Genomic DNA, 25,234 nt, shown 5'->3' on the forward strand with positions numbered 1-25,234 from the left:
AGTTCGGTCGAAGAAAAAGGGAAAAATGTTGACAAAGATTTTAAAAGAAAAAAAAAATGTTTTTGTTTCTTTTTCATTTTGAAAAGACATTTCGATTATTGATGAATTAAAACAATTAATATTAATTAATATTAATTAATATCGATCGAAGAATATAAATTTTTTTTTTTTCGTATATCATGTATGATAAAGATTGTTTTTATTATTTTATTTTTCAGATTTAAATCGTTTTTTTTTTTATTTCATCTCTTAAAATATGCAATTATTATTATTATTATTAATATTTTACCATTTACCTAACTATTGTTTTTTTTTTTTTTTTTTTTTTTAATGTAATCTAAAATGAAATCTATCTAATGGCCATTGATCGTAGGTATTATTTATTTATTTATTTTTTTGTTTAATAGCAACGATGATTGATGCATAACAATGTAAATAATATATTATTTATTATTATTATGGTTTTCTTTTATTATTTTTTGTTTATCAACGAAAAGCTTAAAAATATACATTCGAAATAATCGTCTATAATTTTCATGATTTTTATTTTATTATTTTTTGTTTGTTTGTTTGTTTCTTTTTATAATTTCTTTCTTTCGCAATTTTCGGTTTTATTTTATTTTATTTTATTTTATTTTATTTAATTTTTTTGTTTATATTTCTGCGCACATTTAAGTAAGTAAATATATATTGAAAGAGTTCGCTAAAATTTTGTTCACATTCACACATATGTATAAATACGTTACAATAATTAACGTACTAATACATCGATTCGTAAATATACACGCACACACACACGCACATGTACATACGACTAAGCACGTTCATATTTTATCCTATATTACGTTCTTCTTATGTGTTAGATAAAATATTTAATATCATCGATAATAATACTTATTATTTATAAACATTTATCAATAATAATAATAATAATAATAATAGTAATAATAATAATAAAATAAAAGAATAATAATAGTAATAATAATAATTATAATACACACGTTATTTTTCATCGATGACGGATATATTCTTATTATTTATATATATATATATATATATATATATATATGTATACTGTGTATTGCAAAATTCATTTTACATTTATGATACAACTCGTACAGTCGAGTTCATTCATATTTTTTTTCTTTATTTCATTCTCATTACTCCAATAATTATCGTAGTAAATAAAAAAAAAAAAAAAAAAAAAATAATAAAAACAAGACCACAAAAAATATATATTTATATTTATAATGGCAACATTTACAAAATAAAATAAAATAAAAAAATAAAATTCAATTTAAAAAATTGAATTTAATTTCCACGAATTTTTAAAAATATTATTCATTGTTATTTTAACAATTTTTTTTTCAGGTGACCATGAGTGTATAGTCAATTGATAAGTATCACTATAAAAATTGATAATACTAATTAAAAAAACATAATTAATGAACCCATAATACTACTACTACTACTACTACTAATAATAATAATAATAATAATAATAAAATTAATAAGGTTAACATTTAAGTACTCGTTTTTAACGAGATAGTAATAAGCGATAGTGGTAACAATAGTAGTCACTAATATAATAATAATAATAATGGTAAGAATTAGTTTATAATAATGACAATGAATTATGACAAATGGTGGGGATGACATTTGATATTGATATTTTCTTAAAATGATTCTTTTTTTCTTCTTCTTCATCGTCTCTATACAAGTACACAAATATTTACATTATTATTTATTATGCATTTATGTATATCTATATATATATATGTATATGTATGTGTATACATTCTAATGGTGCCCTTTTGAGCTCATTTTAAAACACCTTTTCTTGGCTTTTTTTTTCTTTCTCTAAACATCTTTCACCCTTTCTCTCATTTTCTAGTATTTTTTATTCTTTCTATTCTTCTTGTTTTTGTTTGTTTTTGTTTTTTTTTGTTTATTACTTTTCTCTTAATCTTTCTGTAAACATTTTATTCAGAACTATTTTGGCACATTTCAGATATTTCGTTCCACGTATTAATATTCTCTTTTTTTTTTTTTTTTTTTTTTTAACATACTTGGCAGAATATTGTCCCCATTTTTTCTTAAATAATTCGCCATGGGACGAGTTTATTTATTTATTTATATTTATTTATTTATTTTTTTATTTATTTATTTTGTCTGTTTGTCCTTTTTCGTAGATATCCCTGGCTAATACATATTTTGAAATAACATTATTTCACGATTAATTAATTTAATTAATTAATTAATTTCTTAATAATGTGTTATCTAATTCTTACAATGCATTTATACACACATCGATATTTATGGTTTTTTTTTTTAATTCTTAATATTTATTTATTATATATATATATATATATATATATATATATATATTTATTTATTTGTTTATTTGTTTGTTTTCGTTTGCTCGACTAATTTTTATTTAAAACATCCGTCGATCTAATCGACGCTTTTTATTTTTTTATTTAACTTTTCTTTTCGTCCATACGAATCGTGTGAAAATCTTTTTTTTTTTGCTTTTCCTCGTATTCCTAGTTTTTTTTTCTTTTTTCGTTTTATTCATTTTATTTTTTTTTCTCGTGCGTGTATTAGACCGACAAAAGTGATCCGACTTGTATTTTAGTTTTTTTTTCTTATTTAATCTCTTCTTCTTCTTCTTCGTTTATTTTTTATTTTTATTTTAATATCATTTTTATTACGAGAACACATTTAGAAAAACAATTGTCTACGAGATAAATTAAATAATTTTTATTTCGTATCCTAATATTGTGTAAAATTGAAATTATAAAAAATTTTCTTAAAAAAAAAAAAAAAATATCAGTAGAAAGTTTATTTTAATTTTCAGAACAAAAAAAAAGTAGGAAAAAAAAGAAAAAATTAACAAATATAAAACAAAGTAAAAATAAGAAAAAAAAGATTAAAAAAGAAAAAAAAAGTAAAAAAAAATTTTTTTTAAAATTAAAAAGAATTAAAAAAAAATAAAATAAATTAATTACCTTGTAAACTCATTTTTTCAATAGTATTCATAATCCTAATATTTTTTTTTCTCTTTTATTTTAATTTTTTTTTTTTTTTAATAACCAGTACGTGAATACACGCTAGACGGAATCTGGGAGCACATCGATAATACTATCAGCGCTTTTTATTTTTTTTTTTTTTTAATTATTATTATTATTATTATTCGTATTATTCATATTATTCATATTATTTTTTTGTTCTTTTTTTTTCTGATTTTTTTTTCTTCCCCCCCTAATTTCTTCTTTCCTATTTAATTATGAATTTAATTAAGGAATTTTATTTATTAATTCTTTTATCTTTTTTTTTTTTTTTCAAAAGGATAGTTCGAAGTTAGGGTAACACGACGATCGGTAATCTACGATAGAAGTGCAAACGCGATTTTTTTTTTTTTCTTTTTTGGGACCACTATGTTATATAACCACTTTTGGCGTAATGTTTTTTAGAAAAAGAGTATGAAAAAGATTTCTTGGTATTTTTTTTTCTTTTCTTTTTTTTTTTTTTTCTTGTTTAGCCGAGATCTCTCGAGAAATTCGTTCGTAACGATTTTCTTTTCGTACACAGACAAAGAATTGTAACATTTTATTATATATATATTTTTTTTATATAATATATATATATATTAACTATTGTTAATAATATAGCGGGCTTATGTTTAAAAAGTCCAATTTAATTATGTTAAGAATAAATGAGTCTTAGATTTTATTATTTTAACGACTCGTATGAACTTCTTCCGTGTGATATGCTGAAACTTTTTAAAATTGGTATTTAAAAAAAAAAAAACCAAAAACAAAAAATACAAATAATTTATACAATAATATCCTTAAGACAACTGCACGAAATTTTATATTTTAATTGCAATTAAAAACACACACACACACACATCCGAGACATAATCGGAAATAATTTCTTAAAAATGATGAAAGATTGAGTTATTTTTTGTTTGTTTGTTTTAAATGTTGTTTAGTTGTTATTTTTTTTTTTTTTTAATGTAACAGTGTCGATCGTAATTAATTATTTTCATTGAATGTAATTATTTATAATCATTCAATTCTATATTAATTGTTTAAAACTTAAGGACAGTAAATCGAGTAACTTCCGTCTTAAAAAAATATCATCGTGTGTTATTGTTGTGTAATTATTTATTTTATTTGTTTATTATTTTTTTTTTTTACTAATATACGGTTTTTACGAATTATTTAAAATATCTAAGAAGAAGAAGAAGCACAAAAAAATATATCGGATGATCCTAAATTCCCAAGGAACCATGTGAACTTTTAAGCACCATTTTAATTCGAACACCGAGCTGATTATTAATTGTTTATTTATTTATTTATTTGTTTTTTTTTTTTTTTTTTTTTAAATACCTGTAATGATTTTATTTTCATTTATCTTTAATCTTTTCATTTCAATACTTTCCTTTTGATTAAAACGTATCACTTGATTTCTCCTGCCATTTCTTTCTCACTTTATTTTATAATAAAATTTTATTTATTATTTTATTTTTATACATTCAATCAAGTCTTCTATAATGACATTTTAAAATAATATTTAACTTTTCCCTGATAAACTAACTATCAAGAATTAGAGAAATATAATTGATAATAAATTTGTTTTACTAAAAAACACATAATTCTATTTAAAATATTATATATATATATATTTGTATGTTCAAATTATAGTACAATAAAATGATTTATTTTTGAGTACGATCTTTGCAATTGGATGATATTATTATTTATTAATATTAATATTAAATTTGAGTAATAATTAATATGGTCATAAAACAATATACAAATTTTCAAATATTAATTTAATTATTTTTTTTTTAAAAGCCAAGATAAAAATAATAATAATTAATTTATAAAATAATAATTATTATTAGATTATAAAAAAATGAACTTGATTGAAATTATGATATTTGCATAAATAATATATATATATATATATATATATATATTTTTTTTTTTAATGGATGATTGAAATATAAAATTTTTTTTTTAGACAATACGTTTAAACTGTACACCAATTTTTTTTTAAATATTATCTTATTCAATTTCATATTTTTTACAACAAATTAATCCTACTCGACAAATCATTTGTCCTTACCCCCACCCCCACTTCTAACAAGATTTATCTTTCCACGATTTTTTATGATTCTCTACGAAGTATATTTTATACAAGGAAACAAAATAAAAAATAAAATTAAGTCGTAAATTTTGTTTACAGTTCTGTTAAAAAAAAAATAATAATAATAATTCTTACAATTGTAATGAAAAAAACTGATTTTCCAAATCGATCAACACCGTTATATATTTTGAAGTTAACGTAACATCACGTGATTACGCATTAATTATGTGTTTTACGATATTAATCGTTTGTTTTAATCATCAGGAACTTATTTAAGATTTGAATTATCGTTATGATCCGTCAAATTGTTTATTAAGATCATATTATTATTATTATAGTACTTGTTTTATTAATTCGTAAATCGTATCGTTAACGATTATCAACGAAATAATCGATTTTATTGATTACTATTATTACTATTATTATTTATTTATTTATTTATTTATTATTATTATTTATTATTATATGTCTCTATATATCGGAATTTAGTAACGTGCCATAAAAACTCGCATCGATGGCATTTGATAATGATCTAATATTTGTAAGACACATTCTTCGTCCGTTTCAGTATAATAATAATAATAATAATTCATTCATTACTGAATCCAAGACGCAGGCACCCACTGTGGTTCTCTTTCTAACGAATTGATTTCGGTGAGTAATTGATTATATGCACGATCAGTATCATTATTGATTATGATCATATCGAATAAATGGCCATATTTGTCTTCCATTTCGCGTGCCTTTTCAATAATGTCCTTTAATTCTTCTTCCTTAAAACTTTCGTTATTTTTAATACGTTTTTGTCGTAACTTTTCGAGACTAGGAGGTACCACGAATACAACGTATGGTTTTAAATCCGAACTTCTTAATATCTTCAAACTTTGCGGATGTAGATTTAATACGCAAATTTTTCCAGAATTAACTACGGATCTTATTGCCTCAACTGATGTACCGTAATATGCTTTCTCATATTCACCATGTTCCACGAATTTACGACAAAGTATATCGGATTCGAATTGTGAACGAGAAATGAAGTGATAATCTTGACCATCAACTTCGGAATCTTTTCTTGGACGACTCGTATCTAAAAATACAACAAGATTTCAATAAATCGTATAATAATATATTATATAAATATATATTTTTAAATTTTATATTATTCTATATTTTTTATTTTATATTTTTATATTATATAAATTTAAATATAACATATATTTATATAATATAATAAATAAAAATATAATATAAATATATTAGATAAATATATATTTAAATTTTATATTATATTTTATATTTTATATTATTATATATTATTCTATTTAATTTTATATTTTTATATTATATAAATTTAAATATATATTTATATAATATAGTAAATAATAATATAACAAATAATATACGTAAATATATTTATTATTATTAAAATTATATGCAATATTAGGGTATATCAAAAAAATTCGTACACATTTATTGTGTTATAAATTGATTTATAAATTGCATACTCTAATATTTTTGATAAAATTTACTTTAAAAATATTAATTAAAAAACATATGAATTCTTTTGGTTTATCCAAATATATTAAATATCTTACATTTATTATATATTATTATTAAAATTATATATAATTGTCAATGAGACATAAAAAGGAACAATTTTCTAAAGATCATTAAAAAGAAAGTATTTTATTTATTTGAAATAAATAAACATTTAAAAATGATACTTACGAGGAATAGCTGCAGCAAAACGTTCGCTGTCTTGCATCAATCTTTGTCTCAATTCGTGTCTACCGATATTAGGAGGACCAATAAGAACGATAGGCCTCTTATGATTAGCTCTTGGATAATAAAGTGCAACTTCTTCGTAAGTTAATACTTCTTCGCTATCGTAATCTATAAATTATTATCATTATTAATAATAAAACATTATAATCATTAATTTAATAATTAATATTTCTATATATATATATACCATCTATGGTAGTAGTTGCATAAAGGGGATAACCGTCGTCGTTGAAATTGGCACCTAATTTGTTTCGTTTTTTTTCTTTGGATTTTTTCTCGCGCACAATAAAGTACTCGATTTCTTCGAACCTCTGACCGTTGATTTTCCACCAGCTATCGTCTGCTTCATTGATTCACGTCTGTGAAATAAATGTATATCCCATGTGGTGTTAAAATGCATTAGCTTAACAAATTTATGCAATGACTAAACACAACCAGTCTTCTTGTTTTATACCACACCCCGATCCTTGAACGCTTTGCATAAATTCCATTCACTGACTTACTTTGTATCTTTTTATCCATGTATCTCTCTCACACACTCATTATTATACTAATCGTATTATTTATTATTTTTTTTTTTTTTTAAATAAATTATTTTCTAATTTTCTTTTTTATTTTGTATAATATTTTTAAAATTTATATTGTGAATAATAATTATTATTATTAAAAACAAATGTATACTTACTGATGTTGAAAAGCTTTACTGGGTATAAGACCAGCTAACGTTTGATCCTCTTCACCTTCTCTGTAAGCCTGCCACCAATTTGGATCCTCCTGAGAAATCACATGCAATACGTCACCTTTTTGAAAACTAACTCCGAGTTCTCTGCATGGTATATACGGATCTTCTTCGGGATCGTAATCAAAATGTGCGCGTATGTGTTGTATCTAAAAAATACAAAATAAACAAAAAAAAACAAAAATTAAATGAAACAGAAAAAAAATATATTTTTATCTTAACGTTAATATATTACTTATTATTATAATTATTTGTAGGGTGAATTAAAAGCTCGTACATTTTTTTAATTAATTATTAAATATATATATAATTTATTTATTTATATTATTTAAATATTAATAATATTATTATTATTATTTAATTAATAGCGAAGAAGAGTATTAACTTACGAAGAAGTTGCACTTTATTATCCAAAAGCTAATCACAACCACACACATTTATTAAATATAATATAATATTAATATATTATAAAAAATGAAATAATAGATGCATATAATTGCACCTAAAAGTAATTATTTTATTAATATTAAAAAATTTTATCATCTATTTAAAACAATATATTAAATATACGAGCTTTTGGTTCACCATAATAAAATAAAGTTTACAAGTTAATGGGAAAAGACAATTGTTCTGGAAGGAAAGGGGTTGTTACAGTAAAGTTGTTCACCTGATTAGTGTCTTCCTTTCTACTGTTCAAATTATTACGATAATTCGTTGGTGCCGGTAATACCAAAAACGTAAGACTACCCTGCATGCCACCTAAAATGTCGCAAACTTCGTTAACACTTTTGCCACGCATTTCAACACCATTAACTTCCAAAACTTCGTCTCCCTCGTGTAAAAGTCCGGATTTGTCTGCTGCACCACCACGAACAACTCGACCTTGAAATAAAAAGATTTAATTATTTTTCTTATTTAATTTTGTTGGAAATTTCAATCATTTAACTGACATATCAGAATAAAATAAAGAAAGTATAGTATTATAAAAATATTATAAAATGATCAAACTGAGAACTATGACATTTTCTTTTGAGAAAAATATGAATAAATTCATTACAGGTAAGTGATTGTTAATTAACACCTTTCGTGACGTCTCACGCTTAACGATTACATTGTTTTATTTCTGAAGTATTTCTTTTGCAGTAATTAAAATAATATTAAGATCACATAATTATCAAGAAAATAAAAATGGGGTGCATAATTTAAGATATATAATACACAACATAACGATAAATACATATTTATTTATTATTTAAAAAATTATTTAAACAAAAGCACATACCATATACTCTTCATTTAATTATTTTGATATTAAAAATGAATTAAATGAAAAGTTCAGTTTCACTTGCACGAAAAGTGTTAATAACGTTTGGGTATTTTGTTTTTTATATTATTTAAATAAATAAGATTATTTATTTATACCTATGATAACGGCATCACCATCGTTTCTAACAGTAGCACCCAATGGTTCGTTAGTTTTTTCAATCTTAATTATTTTGATGTTATCTACACGTGATTCTCTCCAACTTGACGTAGGACTTGGTGGACCACTTGGTGACGATGAAGAAGGACTGTGTTTTCTTTGGAAACCTTCCACGTATGATATTATTGAATCGTGTGCTATAAGTAATGCTTCCATGTCGTAACTCGTTAATATACCCGTCAGTTCTTCTACGGCAGCCATGGTTTCTGCCGTACCGACATCCGTTGGTGTTGACGATGATTGCCATTTTTCTAATACATCTACGCACTACACAAAAAACACACAATATTTTAGAAATGTATATATCATTACATCAATCGTTTTATTAATCTTAATTATGTTTAGAATGGTTTTGGTTTTTTTATTGTGTAATTAAATATTTAAAAAAAAAATTAATATTTATTAATAATTATTAATTATTGTATTCAATGTATATGTCAGAAAAGTATCCAAATTGTTTCAAATTTTATTAAATTTAAATAATATAGAAATGAATAATAAATATAGAAATTCTGTATTATAGAATAATATATATATATATATTAATGTTTATTATTATGTTTAAAATCATAATGAACGTAATGTATTTAATTTCATTGGTTTTTTATAACGTAATCTCGAGTAATTTAGATATATATCAACGTTTATTAATATCTTTAAAATATAATGAAAGTAATTAATTTATAAATAATGTTTAATATAATTGAATAATTAAGATACATATATTAATATTTATTATAAATATAACTAAATTGTACTTTATTTAATAATTGAAATATTATCATTGCAATTAACCCTTTCGCTACTACGGGTCACCATAGTGGCCCTCCATAAAATACCGCGTATTTTACATACGACGAACATATGCAGTCATATGCTCAGAACATATAGCACATCAAATATCCTACTATGCACCTGTAATTTTAGTGTTTTGTTTATTTTTATTAAAAATCATCATTAATATCAGCAACAAAATTATTCAAAAATAAAGTGCAATTTCGATGCTGCGCGTACAATTGAAGTACGACCGCAGAAAACATGCCCATAGCGAAAAGGTTAATTGATTTAAGAAAAAAAAAACGAACAATAATTAGTGTAAAATTATTAATGTTAAAATTATTGAAAAAAAAAAAAGTATAATACTCACGTCACGAGCTAACGTCGACGAATCTTCTGCATGATGTTTTAAAACCTTGTTCGACCTGAATCTCGTTTTCAAGGCATAATGCGTTGCTACGGCAGTTACAAATCTGCTTTTCAACAAAAGCGTCCGAACTGCTTCGAGTTCGGCTTCCACGCTTGGACCCGAAATTCCTAAAGCTCCGGAAATATTTCGCAATTGAAGTTGCAATCTTTCCAACGTGGCAACGACCTCACCGTATGCTGAAATATTTAAATACTATAATACTTGTCTCTACTACGAAATTATTTTCCTCTACTAAACCACCCCCCTCCCCCTCCCCTACCCCTCTCCCTCTCTCCCTCCCCCCTTTCTGTTTCTTATTTTTTCAGTTTGTATCCTATTATATCTTAAATGGAATATTTAATCGAAAAAAGACGACATTTTTTATTATTTTCTTTTTTGTTCAAATAGTAGTTTTTACAAAAAAGAAAAATATAAAATAAAATAAAATACAAAGGATTGACTGACTGACGTGAGATTACAAAATACGAATGAAACTTGAATATACCTTAAAAATATTTTAAATATTTTCTTACAGTATTGTAACGTCAAAAAATGCAATCAAGTTAGAATCAATACATTCTTATCTATTAATTTGAACAATTTTCAATTGAAGAAAAATGTTTTAACAATTTTTAATTATGATAAAAAGAGATTATAGAAAAAATACATTGGTGGGTTGAAAAGTTTTGAGCCGAACATGAGATTCTTATTTTTATGATTTTAACAAAAAAAAAAAAGAAAAAAAAAAGACTGATCAGTTTATTGGTGTAATTATTAATAAAAATATAAAAAAAAATAATCTCGAGTATATTGTTTATTAATCATAATTTAAATAGTTAATTATAAATTTGATTCTTTTGACAGGTAAATAAGTATGAACAATTAAGGAATGAAATAAAAAAAATAAAATAAAAGAAGATACTTACTTAAGGGTGCTGAAGGTGTGACTGGAGCAGGACGATTGGCAGCAGTTGCCAATTCGTCTTGAGCATAAGCAAGATTTTCTTGACCAGTAAGATTAGTTGCATGACTTTCTAAAGCTTTAAGTTTCGTTGAACCACGTAAAGATCGATTCAAAATTTCTTGTCTCTCTTCTTCGTCTTTTCGTTTTCTCAATTGTTCCTTAAACATAATAGAAATAATTAATTAACAATCTTTCATCAGTCTTCTTTTTTTATTTTTTAATAATTAATTTAACATATTAATTTAATATATTAAATAAACATTAATAATTATATATTATATTATAATATAAAAAATAATAATAATTAATAAATAAATATTAATATAAATAAATAATAAATTATATTATAAATTATACGATAATAAATATATATATTTATATATAATTATTATATAAAAAAAAATAAAATATAAATAAATAAAAATATTATAAATAAATAAAATTTAACATAGATCAAAAGTAATTTGAAATAAATTTCAAATTATAATAATATTTCGATTTATTATTATATATGAAACGTCAGTAAGGTGATTCAGTATACGAAGGGCAGAATATTCACACCTGCTGTATTCTCACGACACATAAAGGGTGTATTATCAATGTTACAAAACATATGTTCTATGGTGTTTTACTTGGGGAGGGAAATCAACCCTAATAAAACCCTCCAAAAAAAGAAACACCTTACGTAACCTTGACAAGACTCAAGAGGGGAAAAACCTGTTTAGAAATATTGTGAATGTGAATGTGAATATGAATTTTTCAATTTTCTTAGTATGAATTCTGTATATTAATCATAAAATATATTGAAATGGGATTAATGATTATATTCTTTTTTTTAATTTTTTTTTATAGAAACTGTTAATTTGTTGTATGTGAAATGCTTTCTACATGATACATTTTACAATTAAAATATATAATTGGTATTTCGTACGAGAGATTAAGTTCAAAGAATCTATTACACGTTATAATGAATGCAACACATTACTATGTAAATATACGAGATTATATATACACGTAAGATGATATATCGACGAGTATGATGTTGTAATAATGTAAATATAAATATGTTGATATTTAAAATTGTAGAAAATATTAATAGAAATAATTTTATACTCGATGTTATTAAATTTATAATTATTAAAAATGTATGTATTTTTAAACAAAAATATTTCTTCAATCATAGAAAGTATTTTATAATATGCATAGAATTTATATTATAAACGTTAAGGTGTCAAATATAAGTATAATAATATTTTATTGAAACCTTTTATGTAACTTTATGTAATTTATAAATTGTATTATTTCGATCGATCATTATTTAAATATTATTTTATTTAATTATCAAAAATATATGTGTGTCTATAATATTTTTATATTTTTCAAATTATAATTTATATTTATAGTAATTTAATATAATTTTTAAATTATGTTGTGTGTGTGTGTATATATATATAAATATTAATATAAGATTATATAAGGTAAAAGTTATAAATATATAAATATATTAAAATAAAATAATTAAATAATTTGTATAAATTATAAAAAATATAATATATAATATTTATACAAAAATATATTTTAATATAAATCTATTTAACTTTAAATTAACAAAAATAATTTTCAAACATATTTGACAAAGATTTTTTTATTCAATAAATAGATTTATATTTATATTTATATATATATAAATAATTTGCAAAGGTCAACGTTGAAGAATCTAAATGAATTTTCCTCCTAGTTAAAAAAAAAAAAAAAAAAAAGAATCGATAAAGTGTAGAGTTCACGTTTTATGGATCAGCTGTTAATGTTTTCTAAAATATCGGCTTTTTATATAACCCACCTAGAAAAGAAAAGAATAAATGTTGCTATGTGATACGATATAGGATAGGATAGGATAGGATAGAATAGGATACACGATAGTAACCCGTGCGTGCTGTTATGTGTATAAGAATACTTGGCTGAAGCCCTGTTTACTTCAACGATACTACCATAGGGTTTCACGTGAACGTGAGTTCAGTTCATTCCGTAAGTTCCCAACAGTTCTAAAGTTTGTTATGAGATGCGAATGAGAAAGGTGGTGGCGGCACATCTTTTAAACCGCAACTTACATGTTATATTATACATACACATCATCTTTAAGAAGATATATATATTCTTATATATATATGTATATGTATATGTATATATAAGTATCGTTTACTATATTATATAGTTTGTTGGAAGAAATCGTTTTATAACAAAAGAGATTTATCAACTTAAGGTAAATACTTTAATAACTTTTTAACTTTTTTGTGTAACTTTATATCGTTGAAAAATTTTGACGTTTCATCAGTTTTCAAAAAAAACAAATGATGTTTAAAGTACTTTAAGTTACTTTTTACTTTTTTTTTAAATTATTTTTATAATAATAATATTATTATATTAAATTATAATATACTAAATATTATATTATAATTATTACTATATTTATAATTTAATATTTAGTATATTATAATTTAAAATAGAACTATATTTATAATATAATTATATTTATATTATAATTTCTAAATATATTATAACTATATATACTAAAATATTATATTACTAAATAAAAAACTAATAAAATATAATATTACTAAAAATATATATATATATATATTTTTTTTCTTAAACAAATTGCAATAATTAGACACGATTAACAATTATATAAATAAAATTAAAATATTAAATAATGTTTTGTGTTGAACATAAATAACACATTAATATATTTTTATTTAAAATTCATTAAATCAAATAAAAAAAAAAAGGAGAATCATCTTTGAATATTATACGATTGTTTAAAAATATAAATAGAAAAAACGAAGGTGGGAAAATGAAAGTGGGTGCTCGCGTATACTATCGAGACTCGTTAAAGTTTATATACCTACAAGACGTGTAATCTTAAAGCACGTTGGAGTTCTTTGCATTCCGAGGCACGTTTGACTTCAAGTAAGGTAAAGCAAGAGAGAGAGAGAGAAAGAACGGGTGTGAGGATTCTATAAGATAAACATACCCACGACACACTAGCCACGCCTGCGTATTGGAATGAGAAACAAAGAGAATGATAAAGAATAAGATAAAAGAGAAAATGAACTGAACTATCATCACTTTTCTTCTAATTCATTTTTTTAATATTAATTTTATCATATTTTTTTCTTTTAAGGAACATGTATAAACCATATTAATGCTTATCAATCCCTATGAATTTGGTACCTTCAATAACCTATGGTATTTTTTTATTTTGTTATTTTGTTATTAAGAGTTGCACGGTGGAGCAAGGAGTTGGGCTCACTGCGCTCGATTTCTGGCCGCTTCCTGAATAAAGCCTTAAGGAACACGTATAAATTTTATCGATGTTTACCATTTGCTATGAATAATTATTTCAAATATTATAATCCTACTTTTCGAAAAGCAAATAGAAAGGGAGAGGAAGGGAGGGAGGGAAAAGAGAGAGAGAGAGAGGGAGAGAGAGGGAGAAATATGATCTTAATCGAGGATAACGATTAACGACTATGTAATTACCGTAAAAACGATCTTACTATGGTGCCGCAAAATCTTATCGTCCTCGTTCCAAGGGAAACGTATTAACTTCTAAACGTTTACTGCTTCTTTAAATTATAGTACTTCTTACAGAGGGGGGAAGGTTCTAATAAAGTCCCTACTTTTCCAAGTTCAAACATTTATTACATATATATATATATATTTTTTTAAATTCTTGTTATTAAAAGGTCTAAGAAGAGTGAGAAATAAAAAAAGAAGAAAAAAATATAAATAATTACGAATAGAATATATCAAAGTTGAAAACATGTTTAATGGTATTTTGATAATGCAAGGTCAAGGTTCAATGTATTAATAAAAACATAAACCTAATTTTATGAAATTTAAAAAGAAAGAAACATTTCTGTGAACAATGAGAAGCAACTTTGTGCAATTTAAAAAGGAAGGAACACTGTAATGTGAACAGTGTATCGTTTACATCAACTTTGTGCAATTTTAAAAGAAATACGATTCAATTTCTGTGCAACAGGAACCAACTATTTTTGCAATTTAAAAAGAAATACGATTCAATTTCTGTGCAACAGGAACCAACTATTTTTGCAATTTAAAGAGAAATACAATTGCTATGCAACTTTGTTGCAGAAGAAACAGAAATACTTCTGTGACAATGAAAATCAACTTTATTCAATTTAAAAAGAAAGAAATACTTCTGTGTAACGTGAACATGAACTTTGTGCAATTTTCAAAGAAATACGATTTAATTTCTATGCAACTGGAACCAACTTATTTTTACAATTTCTGTATAACTTTGTGCAATTTAAAAAGAAATGCAATTTCTGTGTTACTTCGTGAAATTTAAAAAGAAATATAATTAAATTTTTGTGTAACAAGAACCAAAATTTTATTGCAATTTAAAAAGAAAGAAATACTTCTGTGTAATGTGAACATCAACTTTGTGCAATTGGAAAAGGAATATTAAAATTTGTTTGAGCAACGTGTATCAACTTTGTGTATTGGAAATAAAAAAAACACAATTTGTGTACAAGATGAATCAATTTTTTGTACAATTTAAAAAGAAAGAATAATTCCTTTGCAACGTGAATCATTTTTTTTTTGTAATTTAAAAAGACAAATTTATCTACACACAAAATTGGTCTAATTTTTTTTTATTTTCTAAAATTTCATACGACCAAAGTGTTAAAAACGATAAAACACATTTAGGGAAACAAAAATAAAAGAGGAGTAAAGATAATTTCAAGTTGGTCGTTCGATCGATCGAAATACAACCGTTAGCATACCAAATAGGAAATACGGAAACTGTACAACTGTGTATGACTACCGTATTACGGCACAACGAGTTTCCATTAGCTATTGTCGCGTTCGCATCCGTGATTTCCTGTCGAAATGTTCATGAGCTATGGACAGGTTACTAGCTTGTCTCCTAGCGAATAATCATTTGTCGTTCAATGCTGTTCTATTACCGTCATGCAAATGAAAGAACCGATTGGAAATGGTTTTATTTCTTTTTTTTCTACTAGAACACGTATTGTTAATTTTTCAAACAAATTATAATAATCAAATACTTTTTTAACACAATGTACATAATATTTGCGGTTTATGTTTATGCGTACTGACTAATCGTAAAAATAAATTTGACCACTTTACTCTAATTAATGTGAAGTTGAATTAGTATCATTTTTAAGTTTTGTATTTGTTTGTTTTTTTTTTTTTGGTATTTGTATAGAAAATCAATTGTATGTACATTTCAGGTTATTAGAATTAATTACTGTGTTACAAAAATATACACAAAATAATATTGAAATCAATAAATGGTTATTTCAATGTATATAATATTTAAATTTATTAATTTTTGATCATTTTATTGGTAATCGTTTTATAATTGTAATTCTATCAAAATAATAAACGACTTATAGATTTATTTCTTTTATTAATATCAAAAATTGTTTATACTTTTGTCTGTGCAATAAAATAACATTGACAAATAGTGGACATAAATTAAATGAACATTAAATTTTTTTATCTTTAATGATAAAAATAATTATTTATAAAATTTTCCGTAATTATTTTTATATTAAATATTTTTTCAAATAATTTAATCGGAAATTTTACAGCGAGAAATTTGTGTTGCATTATTTTTATTAAAAGCTTTCTTTTTTTTTTTTTTAATTATACGATCCATATTTTTAACAATTTGAAGTATTTTATTGTATATGATGCATTGTTAAATTTATATTTGAAAATAATTCGTGTTTAAAGACACGATGATAAAATAATGAAATCGTTTAAGTGTCAATCTTCATAAGTTTCGGTACGAGACTGCTCGGAGCCAACTTTACCACCATAAATATTTGCTTGAAGGGAAAACGTATAGCTCGCAAAACTTGATTGAGATGTTTACCAGCGGTCACTGATAAAAACATCGTTGCGTCGGTCAAAATAAGTCGATACTTCGAATTCTTCAGACGTAAACACGTTATACGAATCTTTAAGTTGCATCACATATGACGTAAGTGAAATTAATTATGTTTCATTTAAAATAAATATTAGAATTTAAATATTCAATTGAAAAATGAATACAAACATTATTTGTGTAACATGAACCAATTTTGTGCAATTGAAAAAGGAATACAAAAATTGTCTGTGCAACTTGAACCAACTTTGTGCAATTGGAAAAAGAATACTAAAATTTTCTGTGCAATTTGAACCAACCTTCTGCAATTGGAAAAGGAATACAAAAATTGTCTGTGCAATTTGAACCAACTTTGTGCAAATGGAAAAGGAATACAAAAATTGTTTGTGCAACGTGTATCAACTTTGTGCAATTAAAAAAAGAATACTAAAATTTTCTGTGCAACATGAACCAATTTTGTGCAATTGAAAAAAAAAACCAAATTTGTCTGTGCAACATGAACTAACTTTGTGCAATTGGAAAAGGAATACAAAAATTGTCTGTGCAACTTGAACCAACTTTGTGCAAATGGAAAAGGAATATAAAAATTGTTTGTGCAACGTGTATCAACTTTGTACAATTGAAAAAGGAATACAAAAATTGTCTGTTCACCTTGAACAAACTTTGTGCAATTGAAAAAGGAATACAAAAATTTTGTATGCACCTTGAACAAACTTTGTGCAATTGAAAAAGGAATACAAAAATTGTTTGTGCAACGTCTATCAACTTTGTGCAGTTGAAAAAAAAAAATACAAAAAACAAACTTCTGTGCAACGTGAACTAACTTTGTTCAATTTAAAAAAAAAAAAAAAAAAAGAACACTTTCTATGCCACATCGTTTCCTTTCATTTCTTAATATTTCATCCCTTAAAGGGTCAAACCCTATTTATAGACCTCTCTAACATTTTTCCATGTTTATCTTAAAAATATAATAAAAATACAACATACCTGATATTTTCTAATAGAATGAAGTTGCTGTTGAGTAGGTTCAGTGGTATTAGCATAATCGTTGCTCTCAACGTTGTTGTTCTGGCTCGAAAGTCTGAGACTATCCTTCGGTGGTCTAGCGGGTGCCCTTTTTTGATCTCTGGGCGGGATGGCAGGTTTGACCCCATTAAGACCGGCCTAAAAATCCATTCCAAAAAGTTGCTAGGATTAATCGTCCCTTGAGCTCGGCCATGCACGAAAACACTACGAATTTTTCTATACTTTTTTTTTTACTTTATCATTTTTTACTTTTTTCTTTCCCCAAATAATCTATCTAGACAAATACTGAAGAAGAAAAATAAAGAAAGAAAGAAAGAAAGAAAGAAAGATAGAAAGAAAGAGATAGATACATAGATAAAAAGAAATACAAAGGAGACAACATAAAATATAAATTAAAGTAAGCAAGAAAAGAAACTAATTATAAATTGTAATTTTTTTGTAATTGTTTAACTAAATCATTACAATTTTGATTATTAATATTATTATTATTATTATTAATATAAAAGAATGAAAAATAAACACCTTTTAAGAGAAAGATACCCTAACACGGCACGCTACGTTTCAAACTCGTGCCGTGCATCTAAATGATAGATATAGTATATGTATATATGTGTGTGTGGAAAAATAAAGTAAAGAATAAAATATCATTGGATTATTGGATGGAACAGGTGGAAGTGGGTCGTGATAGAGGATAGAATTGGATTAAGAAAAAGTAAAGATATACAAAACTAGGCACGTGCCATCTAATTTCTACGATAGAACATACAAGAGATACAAACCACTGTTCCTCCAATCGTAGAATAATACTCGTATAATAAAAATACAAGAAAAAGAAAAGGATTATATAGAAAATGTCTACTTTACCATGCTGCATCGCACGTCCATTGAACAAATTTGTCCCCCCCCCATCATGCTTTATAATATCGAATCGTTCAACGAGCTAATTTGCGAAACTTTTTCGTTGTTTTGATCGATTTTTTGATACTTTATAAATTAACATATTATCCAATAAAAGAATAAAAAATATATACCCAATATATATACAGCTAATTCTCTTTTTACAGGATAAATATGTTCTCTAATTTCTAAAAAAAATTCGTATAAAAATATATATATACATTCATTGAGGTTTTAAAAAAAAAAAATCAATAAAAATAAAGCGTGAATTTTCAAAATGTTTATTTTTTCGAATTTTTATTTAACATATTTAATCAAAATCCTGTAACAACAGAATTAAGTATTTATATATACATAAGAAACTAAAAAAAAAAACAAAAAAACAAAAAAAAACAAAAAAAAATGAAAGAAATATTATTCGCATAAACAGCTCGTATGAACGAAACGTTATGCAATGGAAGAAAAATTTTGTAAAATTGCAAGCAATCTTTTATACGGTTTATCTTGAACACAGTGAAAATAAGAACCATTTATGTGGTTTTTTGTTTATTATTTTTAATATTTTCTATGCATTGCTCTTCAACGTGAATCTCGTTAAATCCCCGATATTGTTTATTTGTCATTATTACAATATTAAAAAGATCTTGAACAATCTTAATGAGAGCAAATTTCAATTCGATACAATTTGTTTTATTAATATTTTGTTAAATCAAATTTATTTATTATAAATATTTTGATATTTGTAGAAACAATCTTGGGTTATTTTTATTACCAAACGAATATCTAAAGAAATATCTAAGATTTAACATTAACATAATTTGTAACTGTTATCAATGTGATTACAAATTTTGTGATAATGATTAAATAAATAAAAAAACAAATACACAGAATAAGGGCAAATTTTTTATTATTGTTTTTATTTTCAGGAAGAAATGTGAAAAGAAACCGTTTAAAAGTATTTGCTTGGTTTAAAAGCGAGAAAATTTGTAGTTAGAAAAAAAGAACTAATATTGTAACAGCTTAAGCACTATAGATTCGTGCTGAAAGCATCTAAATGAAAGCTTTTGATAAATTTTGATTTTTTTTTTTTTTCCAATGTATTATTATTATTAATATTTTTTTCTCTTTATGTCGTGCCGGCAAGATTTTTCTTGGTGCATTGATAGAGTATAATAAGCGCTGTTGTTTTTTTTTTTTTTTTTTTTTTTTTTACATTTATTACATTACCTTTTTATTATCGTGCTTTCTTTCTATCGTACGCGTGACTACGTTTTCTTTAGCGCTAGCCTCATTGGCTAACGTTGTTGGTGACGAAGAAGAAGAAGAAGAAGATGTCGGTGACAATATTGGTGCTTTAAGGTTCATCATAGCATAATTAATATCGTTCGAACGAATCCTAGTTGAATCTAAATTCACTATGTTGTTATTAGACGTTGCGGTATTGGTTGTTTGATTAAACGTTGTCATCGTAGTACTCGCAGTAGTAGTAGCAGTAGTAGTAATAATCGTCGTAGTAGTAGTAATAGTAGCAGTAGTTGTAGTAGATGTTGTTGTTGATGTAATCATTGGTTCTTTGACGACATTATTATCCCCGTGAATATTATTACGATCACGTTTAAGTTCTAACGTGTTGTGTTTACTGTTACCGGGAGTTTTATTAGGCGGTGGATAAATCGGATGGCACTTGGTTACCGGCACGAAATCTGGTGGACAATCAACGGCAACCTCGCGATAAGATTTACCACTGACAACTAAATAACTTCGATCGTTAAATTCTAAATCGCTTGATACCTCACTTCTCAATGTTGAATAACCACTTGATATCTGTTGATGACGTTTTTTCTTGGGTCTTTGCCTAGACGAGGATGAGGATGATGATTCGTGACAATTGTTACTAGATTCGATTACCAAAAGATCATCGGTTGATTTAGAATTAACACGTTCGTCTATTATCTGATGAGGATGATGATGATGATGATGATGATGATGATGATTATTATGATGATCCTGATTTTTCGATTTAATCGATAACTTATTATCCTTTCCATGATGTTTATTACTTTTTCTAGGTGTCGTATTACCGATCATTACTATTGATGATTCAATGGTGGTAACAACTTGGGAGTCAGATTGTGTTCTATCCTGGTGACTAGTTGTTGCTGGTATTCTTGGTACTGGACACTGTTCGTCTATTAATCTAGTTAAATCCGATACCTCGTCGGATCTTATCAAAAGACCTTGAATGTCTTGAAAATCAGGCAAACCGTATGCCGGATTATCAAACGATGTTGCATCACGTGTCGCACGTGCGAACAATGGTGTCACTTTGATCGGTAATTCGGTTACTACGGCACGACAAGGTGAACCAAGATCGATTCTTCTGGCATCGTAACTAGGTGAATCTTTGTCACGAGCATTGGCTATTTTACTTTTTTATTTTTATCATCCGTACTGTGCCTCAGTACCAAACTCGTATCTAAAGGTGCTGTACTATCCGATCGGCTAGACGAACTACGTGGACTAGCCGAATCGTCGCTACACGTTTTCAACATGGTCGGATAATCTTCCTTGGCAAAAGGATACTCGTCCTCTATGTCAACACTAGATTCCTTTTGACCATTCGTTTCCTCGCTTGAGGCTTCCTCCTCCTCGTCCTCGTTTTTAACATGATTGCCCCTGAAGGGACTCTTTGGATCTTTCGTTTCAATAACCTTCAATATACTACCATTTGATTTTTTATCCATCTTTAAATAATCCGATGTAAATTCTTTCAATTCGCTTTCCTCCCCTTTAACGTTATCATTCAATAAACCGATTTTTAATTCGATCTCGTGCATCTGTAGTTTATTGTCACCGTTGAATAAAATTGAACGTGGGCAGCCATCGGTGACGTCAATTCGATCAGTTGTTGCTGCAGTTGTTGTTGTTGTTGTGGTTGTTGTTGATGTTGTTGTTGTTGTTGCTAGTCCAAATCTTGACCGATCATCCGTTGTACGTTTTTTTATAATATCGTTCTTAACGTTTAAGGAGAAGTCTAACTCGCTAGCGCTACAGGGACGACGAAGCTCATTCCGACAATCGGTAGAGCAATTTTTTACCTTATTGGGATAAGCCTTCTGTAATAAGGTGTCGGGCACATCGACTGGTAGCTCCCGGTGATGGCCTAGGGTACCAGGAGCCCACATCTCATCGGGACCCAATCCCTCCTGCAATTTCTTTCCTCGTGAACTCCCGTTGTTGTTCTCTTGCGTTTCCTGCTGTTGTTGCTGTTGTTGTTGCGGTATATCTGATGCACCACTACCGCTACGTCGACGAGACCTGTAAAAATGTTATTTTATTATTTTTAATACTTTTCAAAATATTTATATGAATTTATGAATTTTTTTTTTTTTTGATTATCTTTTCAGAATGTTTTCTTATTTCTTTCTTGCTTTTGTTAGTTTTCGAGATTTTTCAAATCGAATATTTGAATATTACGATTCAATCGAATACTATTCGAGCGAGAACAGAAAAACAAGGTGGGATATTGGATAAAAGAAATGGAAAATGGTAGAAATAAACGCGTTCAATAAATATAAGAAAGAAAACGTTTTGTTTTATATTCACGATAAAAGGTTTTTAAAGTTCATCGAACTTTTATTTCTTCGAGGAAAAAGAAAAGGTAATGTAAAGTTTATAATCAAATATTTTTTTACATATTATATTTTTCTCTATACTGGTTGTAAAATTATTTAAAAAACAAAAAAGGATTCTTTTAGTAGTAATAAATTATTTTTTAAATCTTTTACTTTTAAATATCTCCTGTTAACGTTATAATTATTATTTTTATTATTATACACGTAAAGAGACAACTATGAAAGAAACAATTTGAATTGTAAACGAATGATATTGCTTTTTTTTCTTTTTTAATTGAAATTATGGATCCTGTAATTTAATTATTTAAATTAATATTAGGGATCTAACAAAAAAGTTTCTACATTTTTATTTATTTTTTTTTTATTTTTAATTTTCTACTTGCAACTAGCAGCTAAATTCGATACATTGAAGACAATCTATAAAATGTATACTTAATAATAATATAAATATAATTATTATAATAATAAATAAAAAAAAAGAAAACAGAATTTTATAATTCTAAAGAAAAGAAAATATTTAATATAAATAATTAAAACAATACGAATAATTATGATGAACCATTTTACTGTATTAACCCTTTGCACTTAAAAAATGATTTTAAAAATTGTCTTTTATTTTTGTATTTTAATGTAAAATAAATTTCCAATAAAACATTTATACAAATTTTAAAAATTGTGATATAAAATTCGAAATAAATTACCCGTTTATTTAATTAATTCAAATAGACAAAAATTATTTAATTATTTGATGCATTAATGATTAATAATTTGTGAACAAAAGTTACAAGCATTGATTTCAAATCCATGGTATGCGAAAAGAAATGGGATACGCATGGAAACAGGAGTTTAGAATGAAAGAAGATTGAATCCACAAATGGTTGGTAATCGATATCATATATAAAATACCCCCATTCACCCCCTTCCCCATCCTCTCGATACGAAGTGATACGCGATACCTCATATTACAGTTTTGACTTTACGCGTCATGCATCGAAAAGAAAATTGAGAACACGTTGGCCGATTTAATTACAACATTACAAAGCTTCTCACCAACGATTGTAATAGAATAAAAGAACAACAACAACAACAACAAAAATAATAATAAAAATAATAACATTAAATATAAAAACAATAATCAATCAATTACAATTAATTTTAATTGTTCTTCGGATTGTTCGAACAGCACAAAAATGCAAAAATGTCATTGGGGGAAAAAAAAAGAAATAAACAAAACCAAAAATAATAATAATAATAATAATATAAATGTAAAAAATGTTTTTTCTTTTTAATTTCTTTTTTCCGATTGTTCTAATGGCAAAAATACAAAAATCTTCTCTCTGAGGAATTCGAGAGAAAGAGAGAGAGAATACAATAATTTTTATTTTGTTTATTTTTTTCTTTCATTTATCTAATCGATAAAATAGTTCCGATTGGTTCTAACGATATCACAATGAGATGTTTTTTTTTATTTTATTATTTTTTTTTCTAGTAAAAAAAAAAAAAAAAACAATTGATAACTCAATACGTTGATGCAGTTGTAGTACGAAGAACGAGGATCGTAAAAATGCGTAATTCTATTGAATTCGATGGGTAACGATGCCATATGCATTTGCGAACGTCGAACGAGAATATATGCTATATAACGAGATGCAGAATGAGGAATAAGAAACAAATAAAAAAAAAAAAAAAGAATAAGAAAAAGAAAAAAAGTCGCATACTGACACGTAGATACGTCGTGCGTAATAATACGTGTGCCTCTCCCCGTACGATGATTCCATCATGTGTCGTCGACCACTGAAATTCTTCTTCGACAATCAAACAGTAAGAATAGATAAAATAAAAAAAAAAAAAAAAACGTTTTGATGCCTTTCCTAACAACTTCTCCCCACCATCTACCCACCACCCTCGTCGTTTGTAATCTATGTACACATGTGAGTGGAAGGTAATGGGTAGTTCCTTGAAATGTTGCAAATTAAATGAAAATAAATGTTTTAGAAAAATATTACGATTGTTTCGTAGTTCTGTCACACACAAACATAGAATTTGATATTTTTTTTAATTAATATAATAAGAAAAAATTTTAATACAAATTTTAATACAAATTTTGTAATAATAACACACACGGGAAATTAAATAGTGAATTATTATTATTAAAGATACTATCTGTTTCTTATTTAGTAATTTCTTGGTTAGTGTTACAAATTAGATAAAAATAAATGTTTTAGAAAAATATTACGATTACTTTGAAGCTCTGTCACACGCACACACACACACACACATACACATAATTGGATATTTTGTTAATTAATATAATAAAAAAAAAAATTATAATACAAATTTTAATACAAATTTTGTAATAATAACACACATGAGAAACTGAATCGTGAATTAATTTTATAAAAAATACTTTCT

At 25.3% G+C, this 25,234-nt stretch overlaps 2 protein-coding genes across 2 annotated transcripts in view; both read right to left on the minus strand.

The window, feature by feature from the left end:
- Positions 1-2,360: 2,360 nt before the first annotated feature.
- Positions 2,361-25,234, minus strand: part of LOC107069428 (protein PALS1) — an 84,183-nt gene continuing 61,309 nt past the window's right edge. Inside the window, 11 exon segments of the mRNA XM_015326742.2 lie at positions 2,361-6,247; positions 6,889-7,053; positions 7,133-7,207; positions 7,210-7,304; positions 7,631-7,833; positions 8,352-8,566; positions 9,107-9,434; positions 10,315-10,550; positions 11,280-11,475; positions 18,252-18,428; positions 22,286-22,505. Of these exon segments, the coding sequence (XP_015182228.2) occupies positions 5,757-6,247; positions 6,889-7,053; positions 7,133-7,207; positions 7,210-7,304; positions 7,631-7,833; positions 8,352-8,566; positions 9,107-9,434; positions 10,315-10,550; positions 11,280-11,475; positions 18,252-18,428; positions 22,286-22,505 (2,401 nt within the window). The 3' untranslated portion in view covers positions 2,361-5,756.
- On the minus strand, positions 21,465-22,279 carry LOC149030435 (uncharacterized). Its single transcript, XM_089179227.1, has one exon. The coding sequence runs from the start codon at positions 22,022-22,024 to the stop codon at positions 21,608-21,610; it is 417 nt and encodes a 138-aa protein (XP_089035353.1). The 5' UTR covers positions 22,025-22,279; the 3' UTR covers positions 21,465-21,607.

The sequence above is a fragment of the Polistes dominula genome, unplaced genomic scaffold (assembly GCF_049000335.1).
Source record: "Polistes dominula isolate Pdom_NZ unplaced genomic scaffold, Pdom_raw_medaka contig_37, whole genome shotgun sequence".
In the NCBI taxonomy this organism is placed as follows: Eukaryota; Metazoa; Arthropoda; class Insecta; order Hymenoptera; family Vespidae; genus Polistes; species Polistes dominula.

Bases quoted from the DNA above. Each gene is read 5' to 3' on its own strand.
- LOC149030435 (XM_089179227.1), bottom strand. From the start codon at position 22,024: ATGCACGAGATCGAATTAAAAATCGGTTTATTGAATGATAACGTTAAA.